This window comes from Tachysurus fulvidraco, chromosome 12 (assembly GCF_022655615.1).
Source record: "Tachysurus fulvidraco isolate hzauxx_2018 chromosome 12, HZAU_PFXX_2.0, whole genome shotgun sequence".
Lineage (NCBI taxonomy): Eukaryota > Metazoa > Chordata > Actinopteri > Siluriformes > Bagridae > Tachysurus > Tachysurus fulvidraco.
Genome location: NC_062529.1, coordinates 6552196 through 6572088, shown reverse-complemented (window position 1 = coordinate 6572088; position 19893 = coordinate 6552196). Strand labels below are relative to the sequence as shown.

Below are 19893 nucleotides of genomic sequence, written 5' to 3'. Positions count from 1 at the left end.
ATATATACAGTAGCTGACGCAGTACACAGGAAAAGTAAACAACATTTCTCAAGGACCACGGTGCTACTGTACATTATACAGCGTAGAGCTACATAATAAACTCACAGAGCTACAGACTTACAGTAAGTTGTCCTAGCCACCGGAAGTGTTCAATCGAGTGCAAACGGGACGTATACACGCAGGAATTCACCGGAAACCTTTCCACAATAGATGGTATAAAGTGTGAACATTTTATAGTTGTGTTATAGTTATAGTTGTCTTGTAATGACAATGCAAGAAAGAACATTCATTCATTCATTCATTCATTCATTTTTAACCACTTATCCGAACTTCTCGGGTCACGGGGAGCCTGTGCCTTTCTCAGGCGTCATAGGGCATCGAGGCAGGATACACCCTGGACGGAGTGCCAACCCAATCGCAGGGCACACACACACTTTCATTCACTCATGAAATCACACACTACAGACAATTTTCCAGAGATGCCAATCAACCTACCATGCATGTCTTTGGACCGGGGGAGGAAACCGGAGTACCCAGAGGAAACCCCCCGAGGCACGGGGAGAACATGCAAACTCCACACACACAAGGCAGCGGTGGGAGTCGAACCCTATCCATGGAGGTGTGAGGCAAACGTGCTAACCACTAAGCCCCAAGAAAGAACAAAGTTTTCTAAATACACTTATCCTCCACTTATCTTGTTGTTAGGTGTTTAGGTGTCACACTGCACTGATTTAAATCATTTATGCAGAGACAAATACACAGCTCTTGGTCTTACTAAGACTGATTAAAGTTACAGTGTTTGGTCTCTCCTTCACTGTGTCTGAAGGAATTAAAATGGATTTTGTAGTAACACTGTTTGGTTCCAGATGAGTAAAGAAGCCAGCAATGGGTGGAAACGTGTTTATCTTTCAATTAGAAGAGCGATGCTGAAGTTGCATGTGCTCACATCTTTTCTTTTCTTTTTCTTTTTTTTATACACACATAATGAACAACAGCCATGCCTAAAACCGTGCCAGTCCTGGGGTACAATTGTATTTGGCTTCGTGTCAAAAAGAGTTGGTTTTTAATGGTAGCTGGCTTTGGCTCTGACTCAGCTTTCTGGAACACAAAGTGAATGTTTTGTATTATTGCAGAATTCCTTAAGCCTTGTCTATTGGCATCTTTTTCCCAGGCCCCTCGCTCTTGCAGAGACTATTTTAGTGGGTGTAACGCTTCTAATCATTCATGCTAATGAACCACGGCCATGATTGGCTGACAAATACGCCTCTGTCTTCCAGCACGCCCTTGTGAATGGAACAAACTCACCCAGTGGGCTATACTTGTTGGCTCAGTCACAAGGGATCATTGTAAATAATTGCTTATTTAGACTGGATGCCTGATGCTAATCAAATTAAGTTATTAAAATTTGTATTTTCTTTTGGATTCTAGTCGGAGGGAGTTGTATCCTATGAAAACAATACCAATATTGTTCCTCAAATCTAACCACCAGGTTTTAAATATTAAATTAGCATGTCTCACATCATCGTATTTTACATCAGGGTCAGGAAAAAGAAACAAGTGACAGCAAGTGCTTTTCTTTTTTTTTTTAACAAACCCCCCGGGCCAAAATCCCCACCCCATGTTGGCTTGTGTTGCATAAAAATGCAATCTTTATTATTGATGGTTAATATAAATAATGACAAAAACAAATCATATCAATATTTTATAAATCGATTATCAATAAATAATAAGCCCTGTTTCAGCGTGTTGTGCATTCTGAGATACTATTCTGTTCAAATGGATGTAAAAAAAAAAAAAAAAAAATACTATTAGAGCTACCACAGCTTGAACCGGTCTGGCTATTCTCCACTGACCTTTCTCGAGAGACTGCACCAGTCTAGCATTAAGCATCCTAAGAAAGATTTATCTATAGTCTAATGTCGAATTCAATTCAGTTCACTTTTATTTGTATTGCACTTTTAACAGCGGCCACTTTCTCATAGCAGATTTACAGAAATACAAAAATTTTGAGATAAGTCACTCTCACTCTCCTTCATTTTCAACCGCTTATCCGAACTACCTGGGGTCACGGGGAGCCTGTGCCTATCTCAGGCGTCATCGGGCATCAAGGCAGGAAACACCCTGGACGGAGTGCCGACCCATCGCAGGTTACACACACACACTCATTCACTCACACACTCACACACTACGGGCAATTTTCCAGAGATGCCAATCAACCTACCATGCATGTCTTTGGACCGGGGGAGGAAACCGGAGTACCCGGAGGAAACCTAGTACACGGGGAGAACATGCAAACTCCACACACACACAAGGCGGAGGCGGGAATCGAACCCCCAACCCTGGAGGTGTGAGGCAAACGTGCTAACCACTAATCCAACGTGCCCCCCAAATAACAAAGTTTATCATTACATTTGTATTTATCGCTAATGACAACCTGAGTTAACCGTGGCAATGAAAAACTCCCTGAGATGATATGAGAAAGAACCCTTGAGAGGAGCCAGATTCAAAAGGGAAGCCATCTTAATCTGGAAGCTCACAATAACTGCACTGTAACTATGTAGAACTAAGTGTTCTCTAAGTAATGTCCGCAAGATTAAACTGTATGTTTTTACTTAGTCATCAGAGACAACATAAAAGTAGCAATATGGCCTTGGTACAGCAGAATGATCGACAATAGCTGTAACTCAACACAGGAGAAGAGAAGCATAATCCGACATTTTCATCTCTATGGCTAGAAACTTTATTTCTATTGAATTTCTCTGGTTTAGTCTGGATTTTTGGCATGTTCAGCTTGTTTCTCATACAATAGTGACAGTATAATGTGATGCCATGGTGTGAAGTGGAAATGCCAGTTGGATTTCTTCAGCCTCAGCCCACCTGTAAATATCCCTTCCCTTTCCGTCATTCTCATTTACGCTCTTCTTTAGTTCTGCACGATCGGCGTCTCTTTGTGCTGTGGCTGTTGTGTTCTCCAGACGTCTGCTGGCTGGCAAAAGCACAATGTGGTCGTCACTGAGTTTATGTGTTGTCTGCTGAAGCGCAGGTCACAGTATGTCTGTGGAATTGTTTGTATGGTGTACTAACTGTTCCCCTCCTTTCCCCATCATTCTCTAACTTGTTCTCAGGCCATAGAGCATGAAGTAGCTGAAAGAGCCTCTTATTTTCTCATCATGAGCTCAATTGACAGAAAGTGGGAGAGTGTGAAAGAGAGACAGAGGGAAAGAAAACCTAACAATAACTGTTATTAGAACCATGACCACGTATATTCAGATCCTGCACAGTGTATTTTGTGGTGGTTTTGTTGCCTAGAGAAAATACTCAATACATCTTAGCGGCTCAAGACGCTGTGGTTCTCAAAGTGAGGTCCATTGACCCCCAGGGGTTTGTAAATCATAGCCAGGGAGTCTCTGAAGAGTCTTGGTATTAAAAAATATATAATGTTGGTGGAATATTCAGAAACACAAAGCTTTATCACTCGAATAAATACACAAAATATTGCTATACACAGTATCTATTATTATCTATAATCACCAAAATTCACTCACTTTTGCACTTGAAGAGGTCTGTGGCTACAAAAGGTCTGAGAATCTCAAAATACCTTATACAAGCTTATAAAACAGCTAGGTTTTAGCCAAATATGGAGCTATTCTAAAACATTACGATTACATTAAAAAAATGCATTACAGAAAGTTATTTTCCGTTACACTTAGTACGTACTAGAAAATGTGTTACAGTGTGTTAAATGGATAATAAAATGTCTAAACGTTAGGATTTTACTTCAGTAGCTTTACCTCAGGCATCAGCAATAGCACAGAAGACTGCTTTTGACATCAGTGTGCTTTTATTTCATGTGTTCAGCATCATAAAAGCTTTGGACAAACTACATATCTGACAAAGAGAGGGTAGGAGTGTCAATATTAAAAAGTAAAGCCAAATTCCACTCACAATCTATTCCGATCCAGTGTACTGACATTTTTATTTTCAAATATTGACTAAGCAAGAAATGGATACTCTGGTGTATTTCTGGAAGAGGTGGAGTAGCCCATCCCATGTTCCTACTGTTTATAGTTTCCACTAACCTCCACTGCTCACTAGAACTTTTCACCATGCTAATTCATCTCCAGAACATCTCTCAAGTAGCTTACCATCCATCGAGCATTCCGATTTCAGTAGTTCACTCCTCTGACATCACCTGCGATACTAAAGCAAACCAGACACGAGTATCTGATATCAGAGTGTCTGTTTTTTTTTTGCGTTTACAAACTATATAAAATGAAGCCCACGCAAGAGCAGCTGCACTGAGGCAGCTTTGTTCCTCAATGACTAGTATCCAAAGTCAGTCACTGAACAGTGCTTGCATTGTGCACTACTTTTTTTCCATGAGTAAACCACGGCTTGTCAACACAGCCTCCTCTGCCTGTAGGAGACGCGCGGGAAAAGAGAACGTGGAGGAAAACTGCCGCCCTTGTGTCCGCTGTTAAAAAGAAAAGCACATTTATAAAGCTGTTTTTCTTCCATGAATGAGCTTTGGATGTGCCAGATGTATATACATTGTCTACAATGAGCTATTTTTCAGTAATGAACTCATTTCTATTGCCAGCTTATCCCATTCCGAGTGACGTTTCCTCTTTCCCTGTGTGTGAGTGTGTGAGTGTGTGTTGCCTGGACTTACTGGTTGCTAAGCATTTTATAGCACCTTCCTATTCTACCAATAGCAAGCAAATTAGAGGCCATTTGTTTAGATTGAAATTATCAAGCATGTCAAAAGAGCCCTTTGTGTCTTTGTTGGCTAAACACAAGAGAATAGCCACTATTGTGGTGCAAAGATTGCTTCCAGAGTCACTGACTAGCTAACTATCCCAGATCCTCCCATTGGACACACAGTGGTCCTAGAACACTTTTGATGTTAAATCCATCCTGCTTTCCTCCCCCATGTTTCCTATTATGCTTTTAACCATACAGTCAGAAAAACAGGATTAAAACGTACCCTGGTAGGTGGTTCATAAAAGCATACAACATTTGTAACTATGTTGTGTTTTAGTCTAAAAGGTAATTAGCAAAACAGTTACAATGATCAAGCTTAAATAATTGAAAGCTACTGTACACTATGTGCTAATTTCCAGGTGATATTCATATTAAATAATTAAATTGAGGAACACGGGGCACGGTTAGTGGTTAGCACGTTCGCCTCACACCTCCAGGGTTGGGGGTTCGATCCCCGCCTCCGCCTTGTGTGTGGAGTTTGCATGTTCTCCCCGTGCCTCGGGGGTTTCCTCCGGGTACTCCGGTTTCCTCCCCCGGTCCAAAGACATGCATGGTAGGTTGATTGGCATCTCTGGAATATTGTCCGTAGTGTGTGAGTGTGTGAGTGAATGAGAGTGTGTGTGTGCCCTGTGATGGGTTGGCACTCCATCCAGGGTGTATCCTGCCTTGATGCCCGATGACGCCTGAGATAGGCACAGGCTCTCCGTGACCCAAGAAGTTTGGATAAGCGGTAGAAAATGAATGAAGAAATAGAGGTACATAATAACTTAATCTTTAAACTTTAAATGTATTTATTTATTTTTTCTGTTTCTGTACTTCTGTAAAGCTGCTTTGAGACAATGTAATTTGTACACATTGTCTCAAAGCAGCATTGTCACAAACTAAGTACAAGCTTGCATGGTGGCATGGCTTCAATCTGTTGAACAGGTGGAATCATATTCGCCTGCTTCTTGATTGGAATCTCTTTTGAAGCTAAGATCGGACACCTGAGATGGCTGAATAAAGTAGGGTTGCTGTGAAGAAGAATGAATTTTATTTCTCTTTTTTTTGCTTGTGAAAACCGAAAGTTTTTGTTTGTCAATGACTGATAGTCACTGATTATCAAAACCAATGTAAAAGCTATTATTTTTACTTCCCTAGTGTTGTCTGTAGTCATTGTTACTCACCTAGCCAGCATTTGCTGCTTTGCTGGTTGCTGCTGTGTGGTAATGAAGATGAAGGTTTATCAGGTTACTTTTATTTAAGGAGGAAGATGATGATGATGATGATGATGATGATGATGATGATGATGTAGTACATCTACAGGGTGTAATCACAGAACACAGTTTGGAGACTTCTTCTCTTTGATTAAATCAGATCAATGTAATATTATGAAATCTATAGCAAGATTATGTCAGATAGTATCACCGGTACCAGATGTTTGTATTGGAGCATTTTATACAAGTGTGAGTAGATTATCACAGTGTCTGACGGATACTGATCCCTGTATTGGTGTAGAAGCATCCCTTGTATCAAAGGGTGTATTGATGGAATTATTTAAATGGAAGTAATTTTTAATCACCATTACAACCATCCAGTTTGAATGACTACAAATAAGCTGACGATTAGTCGATTTACTCCTATAATACGACCACCCCACAAAAATGCATACTAAATATCTTGGATCATCCTCTTAGCATTTTTCAGAGATATTTCTCAACTCTCTTTAACATATATTCATAACAGAGCAGCTTAAATGAATGCTATTGACAGTTAAAGAAATCGAATTAGGCCTGTTTATTTAACTGAAGTGTAGGACTTGCCTTAAAAGCTGTTAAATAGTGGCTCGCAGCCTACCTTAATGCATGAGGCCTTTTTCCGTTACTCCATGTTAGTATGCATTGAGAACGTTGATCAATGTGCGCTTTGTGCTGTTGCACAGTCGGCTAAAGAAAACGGTGCCGTACAGATACCTCACACTCCTTCAATATTTATTCAACAGCTGCCGCTGCCTCAATCTCAACTGTCAGATTTCCTACAGAAACATAGCTCTTCCTAGATGAACAATATATATGCAAACATGAATAAATACCCTGCCTGACGTTTATTCCCCATTCACAACTTTCCTAATTTTATTTGTTTAAAATGATGTCATGTTGATGTCATGTTCTTTTATTAACCAATTTTCAGGTTTTCATCATCCATAAATTCTAAAAGAACCCTCACGTTAAAGGCAAAACAAATATTTAAGGCTGTTATACTTTCATGAGTGAGTTGTTGTGGGAACCAATGGTGCATTTTGCAGCAATGACTCCCCTGAAATATTCCCATGTCCCACCTGTGTTGATCCTTGTAGTTATCCCCTGTTTGTGTGTGGATGACAAAACACAGTGTTACCGGCAGGAAATCCTATAATCCTATAGGCTCTCCTCACCACAGCAGAGGTAGTGCTAGTTTTCTGAGCAGACATGACTCGGAGACATCGAGTCTATCATGACTTTGCTAATTTGCTCAATTATTAATTCCAATCTGGTGATGAGGATGGTGCGTGTGCATGCATGTGTGTGTGTGTGTGTGGTGGTGGCTGAGATACGGAGGGTCTCTTTTTACAGTTCTGCAAATGTCAGAGTGTAGTCAACATCCTCAGTGGGAGTCAGGTTGCAAGCTTGGAAATGAAGTAACAGGGTCAGAGCCTGGGAACGACATCAGCAAAGCGGTTTCTGGAAGACACACAGCACAAGCTTCATTTAAAGTGCAGTGGTCAATATTAGTCGAGATGTGAGCTCTAGCACATTTAATTGATTGAGTAGGTGAAGTAAAACACTGGAACAGTTGATTTACTATTTGAACGTATCCTCTGTTTCCACTCATGCACAGAAAGCCACAGCTTCTACATTGGCTAATTCAGTTAGACTTAGCATTGCCAAAGACTGTCATGCCATCACTCTTATTGTGGATGATAAAAGTCCCTAACACTTGTTATACTGCATTAATAACATAAAAATAAATACGAAATATTAGTAGAGTTAACATCTGTGGTCCTTTTTTTGTTAGTATATGTATAATATATATATATATATATATATATATATATATATATATATATATATATATATATATATATATATATCTTTGCATGAATTGAAGACAGCTAGAATGAGTTGAGATGGTCCACATACATTAGCAGTATGGACTGAATGCAGCGTTCTGATGCTAGCATTAGTCAAATCCCATGTATGTGTGAGTGAAGTCCTTTTGAGTGTCCTGGGAAATGAAGCTGCAGTATTCCCAGAGGGAAGAAGTCTCACTGCAGTGCTGGTCTGACTAAGCAGGGCATCTGCCCTGTCACATAGTTATGCTGAATTACTTTCTCCCCTAGACAAACCTGGCAATGCTGAAGAAGGAGAAACTGTAGCTGTGGCCTTCCTTAAAATGTTATATGACGTACTTGAAGTCAAGCATAACCCTCATCATGTCATTGTACAGATCTGTGCTGCTTTATTCCACATGAAGTGCAGACTTTTTCTGTCCTTTAACTTTTAGATTCTTCTTCGTCTTCTTCTTCGTCATAGTGTTCTTCGTCTTCTTCGTCTTCTTCTTGGTTTTCTTCTTTTTCGGCTTCTTCTTCTTCATCATCATCATCTTCTTCTTCTTCTTCTTCCCCTTCATTTCCGTCTTGTTCGTTTTTGTCTTCTTCGTCTTCTTCTTCTTCGTCTTTTTCTACTTCATCTTCTTCTTTGTCTTCGTCGTTTTCTTTGCCTTCTTCTTCTTCGTTTTCTTCATCTTCTTCTTCTACTTCTTCATCTACTTCTTCATCTCCATCTCTTCTTTGCCTTCTTCTTCTTCTTCTTCTTCTTCTACTTCATCTTCTTCTATTTCATCTTCTTCTTCTTCTTCTTCTTCGTCTTCATCGTGTGTGTGTAAAGATTGATTAATAAAATATTATGGAACTGAAAGCAGCACCAGACAGTTAATCTGTGCCTCTCACATACACAAATACTTTATAGTTCTGCTCCATGTAGAAGTTACAATACTAGGAAACTAACCCAAAATAGCCCCATGTAGGAGCTGTGTAACCCAAGCTCTGTGAGGAAGCTTCTGTTTCACCACAATATCACTGAACTACGGCCTCAATAGCAACACACGGAGAAATAATCCACCAATTTTCTTTTTTCCTGAGCACCATCCAAAGTACACCGTAGACTACCCTACTGGGTATCAGCATGCAGTGGGTTTGCAGACAGGCAAATCTGAGCTATAACCAAAACAATGAGATCAAAATAGGCTCCATGGTAAAAAGCAGGACTGTTTCAGCTGGCGGTCGAACTATTAATAAAAGGCATGAAGGAGCTGAGTGCGTACATAGCTGAAGAAATGTTCAGAATGTTTGAACAAATGGATTTTATGCTGTAATTGATAATGTGCATGTTTATGGAAACAGTACTCCGCTTCCTGGAAGCACAGGATGTACAGGAATGTCCAGTGTGTGTCTCAGTGTTCTCGTGCTCACGTGGCCAGGATCATGTAAAGCCGTGTATGAGAAGTAGAGTTACATCTGATGATACTCTGCTGAGAACATGAACGTCTATGATGGTCTCCGACACGCTTTCTGGAACTCACTCCTAGTGGATCAGTTGTGCTTCTAATAAAGTGCACAGTGACTAAATTATTAATGGTGCTTGCAAAGCAACATTCTTGTTATCTTGCATACGGATTATTCTTCTTCCGGACAAAACTTCGGCGTGTAACTTGGCCCGCAGCTTTTGTCCTTGACCCATGAATGAGGTGTCAAATCGACCGGCTCATTGAGGACAGGTGTGCTATGACTTTTATAAGCGATCCAACCAATGATGTCCGAAAAGCGGACGAAAAAGCGGCCAAAAAAGCCCCATAGACTTGAATGGGAAATTCCTAAAATTTCACCCTAGCAACCGAGTGCCGAGATTTGCCACGTGCAAGCACCATTCACATTTTCTTCAGGAAATGTACATTCTAGTTATTATTAATACTATTATTGTTGTTGTTACCATAAATGTGTGGAATAAGCTGAAGAGCGCATGTGATCTTTCCAAATCAAGTTGATAGACTCAAGCTGCTGTATTACAAGCAAAAGAGGCTTTAACAAAGTATTAGTTTATGGGCTGTGCATATATGTGCTATCAGGTTATAGTGAGTTCATTCTTTTTTCCTCTAGAATATTTCCACTGATTTTTGTTAGTTGCTCTGTCGCATTAAAAATCTGACATTACGTCTTTAAACATCCTAAAAAGAATTGTGATATCTGCCGTGTAAGAGAAAGTGTGAATGTATAATCATTCAATAAACAATAAAATAGTATACAAATAATGTAATCATATAATCCTACATACTGTATGTAATACTAATAATAACCAAAGTGAATGTTGCTCTCCAGCTTCATCCTGTCAGAGCTGGAAGGTGCTAATGACTGTTAGTCAAACCGTTTATTCTCTCTGCTGTGTGTGTTTCAGTGGAGCCGAAGTGTGCTGGGATCACATGCCCGACTGTAGCCATGCCCGAGTGCCCTTCTGACTCTGTGCTGAGCCACAACTACACGCCCTCCTCAGGCTGCTGCCCCACATTACCACCCCAATGTACCTGTGCTCAATGCCCACCCCAGCCAGAATGTCCTGGTGGCCACAAACCTGTGATCGTCACCGAGGCCACCGGAGCACCAGGCACCTGCTGTAACTCCTACAAATGCGAGAAAGGTAAAAAAAAAAAAAAGCCAAAAAAAAAATATGCAGTGTGTATTTGGTGTGAAATTAAATGCAACCTCTAAACTGTGTGGTGCAACATTTTACTCAACAAAAACATGCACTACAGTAGAATCATTCATTTTCTACCGCTTATCCAAACTTCTCGGGTCACGGGGAGCCAAGCCTGTGCCTATCTCAGGCGTCATCGGGCATCAAGGCAGGATACACCCTGGATGGAGTGCCAACCCATCGCAGGGCACACACACTCATTCACTCACACACTCACACACTACGGACAATTTTTCCAGAGATGCCAATCAACCTACTATGCATGTCTTTGGACCGGGGGAGGAAACCGGAGTACCCGGAGAAAACCCCCGAGGCACGGGGAGAACATTCAAACTCCACACACACAAGGTGGAGGCGGGAATCGAACCCCCAACCCTGGAGGTGTGAGGCGAACGTGCGAACCACTAAGCCACCGTGCCCCCTACAGTAGAATCATTCCTCATTAATAAAGCAAGAAATAAGTAAGAAAATTATTATTTTTTTTTTTTAGAAATGCAATATCAAATATTAATCATTAAAACTTCATAGCAGGTAAGTAAAAAATGAATCAGACAGAACGAATAGAAATGGAAATGGAAATAATTGTATAAACAAATTGAAATATTACAAACATATTTTATTTTCATGTAGTGATTTCCCAAGCAGCGAAACCTTGAGAAATTTGTTGCCATTCAAAAAAAAATATCGACACGAAAAAGCTGATTTAACAAAAAAAAAACTAAAATTTATAAACAAAGGTTATGTTGTTTATGTACAGTATTAAATGAAAAGACATTTTCTACCCATCTATTCTTTTTGACTATTTAAACACGCTACATTTATTTCTAGGTGTATCTGTAAATAAGGCCAAAAATCAGAGGCGGGTTTAGTGCCGTGCATTAAATCATCCACGAATGGCTTTTTTTTTGTGCTTTATGAATGGCTAATCTTATTTTTAGATTGTTTCCTTATTCTTTATTATAAAATGATGTAATGGGAATAAATCATCTGCAGTAACTCATTGGCAATGAGGCAATTTGAAGCCAATCAGTTGTAAAGACAGGGATTTTACTCTTACTGTGTACTTTGGAGGCAGCTTCAAATATTCCCTGTTTTACCAATAGTCTAAACTCCCATTCTGGTCTCTTGGCCCTGCTGTAAATGTGTGCCATGTTGTGGAACTAATGTACTTAGAGAGGAAGCCGGGTGAACAGAAGAAAAGAGCTTAGGCTACCAGTCTCGCTCCGAATGGGAGAATGGAGTCTGGCTTTGCTTGTCTGCTCACAGACACATCCAAGTGGGAAGTGCAGTGGGTTCAACAGTTCAGTGAGAGGAATCTGTACATGCATGTGTTTTGTGTGTCTGGGAAAGTGGGACACTAAGGGATATGTGGGATGTGATAGAGTTTAAGAGCATTCGTGTGTGTGTGTGTGTCTGTGTGTGTGTGTGTGTGTAGATGGCGGGGTTGTGAGATGCAGCAGCGGGAGCCATGGATTCAATGTTTGGATTAAATATGACTTGGAAATGCATGTCCTTTCTGGTGCCATCTGGCCTAAGTCTTAGTGTCTTGCGTTAGAGACAGAGAAAGAGAGAGAAAGAGAAAAGGAAATGGACAGAAGGCACTGGTAGTGGTTTGCAGTCTAGTTCTTTTGGGAAGTTGTGGCCTAATGGTTAGAGAGTTTGATTCCTGACCCTAAGGTTGTGAGTTTGCATCTCGGGCCGTCAATACCACGACTGAGGTGCCCTTGAGCAAGGCACCGAACCCGCTCCCCCCCAACTGCTCCTCGGGCGACGCAGCATAAATGGCTGCCCACTGCTCCGGGTGTGTGGTCATGGTGTGTGTGTGTGTGTGTGTGTGTGTGCACTTTGGTTGGGTTAAATGCAGAGAACAAATTCTGAGTATGGGTCACCGTACTTACCTGTATGTCACGTCACTTCTTCTTCTTCTTCTTCTTCTTCTTCACTTCACTTCACTTCACTTCTTCTTCTACTTATAATATTAATAATCAGTAAGCAGATGCCTTGCATGTGTATGCCATCTGACCGGTTTCTCCTGCCTGCCTGTTCGGTTAGTGCAGGTGACTCATTGAGTCCATATAGTCCATCTGATTCGGTTGTGCTGTGGTAATAAAGTGCATATGTGACTGAAATAAGGCCTCGACACCGCACTCTATTTCATCTTTGGTGTTAAAGAAGTTGTACAGTAATATTTAGTCAACTCCTAATTGATCCCATTTAATGCAAGGATTGTTTCTAATGTTTATTATACACAATGAACTGGATCATTTATCATTTTTGAGAAATATCAGTCTCTAGAAATTCTGCTGTTGCCTTTGATCACTTTCCGCATGTAAAATCCACTCGTCATTAATCTCCAAAAGAATCTCCCAAATATCCCAAATGAGATCTTTTCAGAACAGCAAACATATTTGAGCAAGTTTAGTCATCATCATCATCAACGTCCGTTGAAGGAGAAAAGACAAAGCTATAAAGCAACAAAGAGGAAAAACAGACAAAGGTCAGGAAGTAAATACAGTACATACTGAACTGCAGGGAAGAGAAGATGAAGATATTTATCCACAAGGATGAATGATATAAGACTTTACAATTAGATAAAGAAACAGAATGGTATACATATAAATAGAAAAAGAAATAAATTACAGGTTTAACACTAAACACCAGGTAAAATTTGGAAACACACTAATGACAGGGCGGCGGCGGAGACCAGAACAGATTCAAAACAACAACAACAACAACAAAATTATTATTTCTTAATAATGTTATGATATTTTAGTCCCAAAACCTGATTGTCTCCATCAGGAGATTAGCTGTATATACATATATATATTGCTAGCACCAAAATGCATGTAACATATTTCCTTAAAAATGAATCCAAATGACAAAAACCATGCAAATGGCTGCTAGAATCTAAAACCTAAGAATATAAAAGTTCCTTTTGAAGTGTCCAGTGGTGGCTTAAGTGGTTATGGCTCCGTATTATAGCTTAGGATTGGGGTTGGCTGTTGGGCCCCTAAACAAGGGCCTTAACCCTCTCTGCTCCAGGGCTGCTGTATCATGCCTGACCCTGTGCTCTGACACCAACCTCCAAAGTACTGTACTGTAATGTATAGGTGACAAAATAAAGGCTTATATTCTCTCTCTCTCTCTCTCTCTCTCTCTCTCTCTCTCTCTCTCTCTCCGTCGGTCCTCTCCCTCCTCTCTCCTCTCCATGGAATCCCCCTCACTCCGTTTCCTCCGGACAAACTTTCCTGTGCTGCTCTCTCTCCTATCCTCCTCATTCTGCCCTCTCTCTCTCTCTCTCTCTCTCTCTCTCTCTCTCTCTCACTCTCTCTCTCTCTCACTCTCTCTTTCACTCTCTCTCTCTCTCACTCTCCCTTTCACACACTCTCAATCTCTCTCACACTCTCAATCTCTCTCACACTCTCTCTCTCTCACACTCTCTCTCTTTCACACACTCTCTCTCTCTCTCTCTCTCTCTCTCTCTCACTCTCCCTTTCACACACTCTCTCACTCTCTCACACTCTTTCTCTCTATCTCTCAATCTCTCTCACACTCTCTCTCTCTCACCCTCTCTCTCACCCTCTCTCTCACTCTCTCTTTCACACACTCTCACTGTCTCACACTCTTTCTCTCTATCTCTCAATCTCTCTCACACTCTCTCTCACCCTCTCTCTCACTCTCTCTCTCACTCTCTCTCTCACTCTCTCTCACTCTCTCTTTCACACACTCTCTCACTCTCTCTCTCACTCTCTCTCACTCTCTCACACTCTTTCTCTCTATCTCAATCTCTCTCACTCTCACTCTCTCTCTCTCTCTCTCTCTCTCTCTCTATATATATATATATATATCACCATTTCCATTAGATTTTTTTACAGTCTCTATAGGGTTAATGTAAGACGTATCACAGAATATTAAAACTACTGTTAGGTTTGGGATTAGAAATCACATTCTTCTTGAACTTCACAGCTACCAGAAAAAAAAATCCTCCCAGTTATAAAATACCTTCCTGGTGCTTGTTGCTACCTGTGAAGCATCAGTCACACTCTCTTAACATTCACAAACAGCGCTAAAACCATATGCACACATTTTATGGGACTTCCTTTTAGAAGCTGTGATATGTATAAATCTCATTCCAGTGCCGCTGAGCCTGGCTTTGTTTTTAGTTTTTAGTTTGCTTTGCTTGCTTAATGCGCATGCAAGGTGAAGGGGAAAATGAAAGAGAATAAAAGAGGTAAATTCCTCTCGTTATTTTCAGACAGCCTGGTTTGTATTAGTCTGAAAAAAAGTGGATCAGACACATGGGTCTGCTCATTCAAGATGTTATGTGGGTATGGCTTACAGATGCTGATGTTGCCTTAGCACTTAAGGTGTATTGGTCTAAGATGATGAATTTGTAACGTTGGCCATTTTTTTGCTATATTTCTGTCTGAACATTAGACACTTGTTGGTATGTTTGTCATTCTAGTAAAAAAAAAAATCCACTTTTATTACCAGGTCCAGGCTGATTGATCAGCATTTCAGACCTAATGTATGAGCATAAGTCTTAAAGCCATAAGTCTTAAAAATGTCATGGCTATTTGTTGTTTTCACATCCTGACTTATTCAATATACTTTATCCCACACCATCATTTCATAACTCTACTGGTTGCACCAGACCAGTGTGTTCGCAATGTCCATGTCCATCATTATGTCACTTTTTCTTTGGCATCTAGCTGCAGACAGGGTGGAGTTGCATCTGCAGCCCATAAACTGCTTTGGTGCACCAGATTTCAAGCTTTACTCTTAATGCCTTACTGTATTTTGTGATCTATTGCAATGGTATTAGCATTTTTGCAGTTTTTTCAGATCCTCCTTCATTTTGTTTGGACCTTGTCATCTTCGATGCAGGTCTTTGCACCTTCCAGTCCACTGGTCATTTCCACTGATATGGAGTGTTCATTGTTCCTTACCTCCAGACCTACCCAAACTATAGTAGCTCAGCATCTCGATTAAGTTGTCTCGAGAATCGGCTGGTTATCACAGCTTATCCTCGTTATGCCAATCATTAAAGGACACCCACACGATCTGCTGCAGACATAATAAGTTTGTTTACCAGAGTCTTTTAGGCAAACTCTGGTGTGGACAGGATATTCTTTGCATTGCCCACTGTAGGTCTACACTAAGCCACACTATATTTTGTAGGACACTTGAACGAGTCAGATAATATTCTGAGGCACGTGCTCGGACTTCGGCGGCATGGGTGCAGTCAGAATCTGATTTGACGACAATGACGGCATCAGATGATCAGAACAGCCAAGATTTGTCCTGTAACAAACTTGTTCCTCATGGCTTATCTGCTCACAGTATTTCTGTAGCTTAGACTGAAGGACCTTCAAGTAGACCCTGCAGACAATAGTGAGAAGGCTGATGCATTGACGGTTCTTACATCTCCGATTGTCACTTTTCTTCAATATTGGCACGGTGATGGCCTTCTTCCACGTCATTGGAATGCGTTCCAAACAGAAGATCCATTGTTGAAGCATGCAAAGTCAATTAAATATGATGTCTCCTTGGCGTGGAGCACTTCAAGCATGATTTTATCCATTCCAGGAGCCTTTTAGTTCTTAAGTATGCATATGGTAGTTGGTTTACCATCGAGGCAGGGATTCTCACATCAGTCAATGGGAGGCAGGTCTTCTGGCGGTTTTTGCGGTATGTCATGGTTGAGTAGCTTTTGGAAGTATTCATTCCACTCCTTGTTTACTGGCTGAGCTTCTGAAGGATCCAACTGTTTTCTTGATGTTGTCATTTGTCAACTTGTTTCTTCTGCCACTGAGTCCTGTGTCTTTTAAATTGAAAAGAAAACGGTTTAGACTTATGAAGCTAGACCTATGAATATTTTAAAAATCACTTTTTTTTTTTGGATTTAAAAAAAAAAGGATTAAAAAAAAAAGTCGTAAGGTAAAAATGACCTTCGTAAGGTACAGTATGCTTTTTTTTTTTTTTTTGGTCAACTGTAAAATGATTTATTTGCTCACTTGCACTGTCTCTCCTTGCCAGTTTCTCCCAAATGTGTGTACAACGGGACCGAGTTTGCAGAGGGTGAGGTGTACCGCATGGACTCCTGCTGGCTGTGTCAGTGCCGTGGAGGCATCTCATTCTGCTCCAAGACCGAGTGTGCTGAGCTGGAGTGTGATAACTTTTACATCCCAGAGGGTGAATGCTGCCCTGTCTGCACAGGTATATAATTCATAAAGCTTAAAGCTAAATTGAATGCATATATTTTATAAAGCTTTAAGGTAAATACATTGAAGGGGAACGATATGAAATTGGACACGTGAATTCATGAGCTTCAATCACGTGGACTGTTTGGTCTGTAAAAAGAAAAGCTGCCTGATATCAAGTTGTTATCACTAGTCGTTTTGTTTTTATAGTGTTTCTTGGTGCACATCTTAAATCTACAACCTTTAAATATTAAGTTTGTCTATTTGTGGGAATTGTTGAAGGTGTAACAGAGAAACCTGTTATTTGTTCTTCGTGCCAGCTTTATTTAGATTTAGATTTTGACCTTCATGAGCCGGTATAAAACAAGAAGGTGTGACTTTGGTCTGAGCAATGTGATGGATCCATGCTAACAGTTTACTTAATCAAACCAATAGATTGAACAGATCTTTAAACGGGGGCACGGTGGCTTAGTGGTTAGCACGTTCGCCTCACACCTCCAGGGTTGGGGGTTCGATTCCCGCCTCCGCCTTGTGTGTGTGGAGTTTGCATGTTCTCCCCGTGCCTCGGGGGTTTCCTCCGGGTACTCCGGTTTCCTCTCCCGGTCCAAAGACATGCATGGTAGGTTGATTGGCATCTCTGGAAAATTGTCCATAGTGTGTGTGTGTGAGTGAATGAGAGTGTGTGTGTGCCCTGCGATGGCTTGGCACTCCGCCCAGGGTGTATCCTGCCTCGATGCCCGATGACACCTGAGATAGGCACAGGCTCCCCGTGACGTGAAGTTAAGCGGTAGAAAATGAATGAATGAATGAAAGATCTTTAAGCACAATCTGATCAGAATGGTAAACAATCTGTATTTTAATTCTAGTGGATGTGATTTTGCAGAAAATGTGTTTTGTTTTGATGTAATCCCAAGCAATAGTAATATATTTGCAAGCAAACAACATAATATAATTTTTGATTTAAAAAAAAGCATCCTTTTTTTAACAATAAGCAAGCATTTTACTAGATGATAACCACTGAGAGGAGTGTATTTCTAGATGTCAATCTGTGTGGACAAAGAAAGTCTATAAGTAGCTCAGCAGTGCATGTGTGGAACAGGCAGGAATGATGAGGGAGTATTTTGTCTCAGTCAGAGTGTGTTTCTGAGTTCAGCAGACATCAGAGGTCGGGAGCGGCGGTTATAGGAGGTCAGAGTCGAGAGAGCCACCTGGAATTGAAAGCGTTCTACAAACGGGGAATGTTTTCATCTCAGGGCGGTTCAGCCTGTTTTACACCATGGAAAGGTTTTATTGAGACCAACACTATAAAAAATGAAGGTTAGAAGAGTCCAAGAAATCAGTTTAATTTTACAGACAGTCTTGAATTTCCTTTAGACTCAGTCGATGATTACAGTAGACGAACGTTTTGTCATCTAGCCTTGTGCAGCCATTTTCATTTTTGAACTAATTAAAACATGATCTTAGTTGAAGCAATTCATGAAAAATCTGATTTCTTAGGGTTGTCAAAATGAAAGTATAAGAAAAATAAAACGAAACAAGGTGTATGTGAACGAGCCTGGTGTCGTCCAGGTTTCACGTTCTTTGCGACAACAAAACGTGAACACGACACGCTTACAATTTCCACTTCGAAAGCTAAGATGATTCTGGAAGAAAAAAAACAGACAACATTAAAATACACAGAACTCATTGCCATGTTTATGGGACCAGTGTGAGAGGTCTTGTGCTTTGTGGCATGGTGCATTATTGTGTTGAGATTGGTAAATTATTTCCATGACATGTTCCATGTGGTCATTGACCCTGCTTAGATAGGCTGTGGCTTGCAACTTACTTGAATCCACAGATTCATGCAGCAAGTTCTGACTTTACCATCGATCAGATCGTGCAACAATTCTGTAATCATTCTGCAAATGTCCAGTGAGCTCACTATAGAACCCAGGTTTCTATTCATGGTTAATGTGCTTTGGTGTGAGAAGTGCCAGCTCAGTAGTTAAGTAGTTAGACTACTGTGAGTTTAAATCCCAGGACCACCAAGCTGCCACTGCTGGGTGATTGAGCAAGGCCTTTAACCTTTACATGCCCAGTTGTATAAATGACATACTGTAAATGTCGCTCTGGATAAGTGTGTCTGCCAAATGCTGTAAATGTGAGCCAATGAGTTCTGCTGCGTTTTTCTTCTCACCATGGTTCCTACAGTCTGGCATTGCTGCTCTGACACTCACTGTATGTTTTTGTTCGTTTGTTTCTCACACCATTCTGTATAGATCTTAAAGACTGTTGTGTAAGTACATTACAGCAGGTGAAATACTCCAACCATTAACGGCTGGCATTAACATGTCAGACAGATCAGATTTTCTGAATTGCACTGCTGGATAATTGCATGAAGTATTTTTATTTATACATATCACCGTTTCAATAAGGTGAGCAGTGATTGTCCTAGCAAATCGATTTTAATGCATAGTTTGCAAGCCATGTACAAGCTCTTAATTTTGGAGTTTCTGAACAAAGAACAGGGCCATAAATTTCCCTAATGCGTGTCCTTTAAGAAAAGCGATCCACAGAGTGGATCTACAAGCTCTTTACAGAATACGTATGTTCAAAGGTAGTAGTTGTGATGATAAATGATTAAGTTAACTGATTGGTCAGATATGCTTGGGCAGGATCAAAAGATATGGCTTTTGGCTAGGTCAGGATAATGGACTAACGTTTGTTTAACATATCTGTTGTATATTATAGAAAAAAATCTATTAAGTGTTAAAATCTATAGGTAGGTATATTAAAAAGCATCCTAAAATGATGCTTGCAGGTTATGATGCAATAACCTGTAATTTTAGGAACGCTGAAACATTGCACGTTTCCAACACAGTGTATGTAATCGTTTGTCGAAAGCTCAGGAAACCCTTAAATATTTGGCTCGGTTTTCAGCCTGTTACTAGCTTCAAAAACTGGCATAAATGAGGGTTTCGGTCTGTTAAATGTTGTTTCCTACTTCAGGATTAAAATAATACCCATGTGGTTCTGGAGATGTTAAGGGTCAAAGCTCAACCTATAAATGTTAGTGGTTATATTAATCCCTGACCTAGATCAGGAATCGATAAGGACTAATTGAAACATATGGGCATGACCATGGACATTAATATGGAGTTGGCACCCCTTTGTGGGTA

The 19893-nt window shown here is 40.5% G+C and overlaps 1 protein-coding gene across 1 annotated transcript in view; it reads left to right on the top strand.

The window, feature by feature from the left end:
- Positions 1-19893, top strand: part of LOC113660322 (cysteine-rich motor neuron 1 protein-like) — a 55741-nt gene that overhangs the window by 10865 nt on the left and 24983 nt on the right. The window contains exons 2-3 of the mRNA XM_027173724.2: positions 10233-10472; positions 16569-16748. Of these exons, the coding sequence (XP_027029525.1) occupies positions 10233-10472; positions 16569-16748 (420 nt within the window). The remainder of the gene's footprint in view (positions 1-10232; positions 10473-16568; positions 16749-19893) is intronic.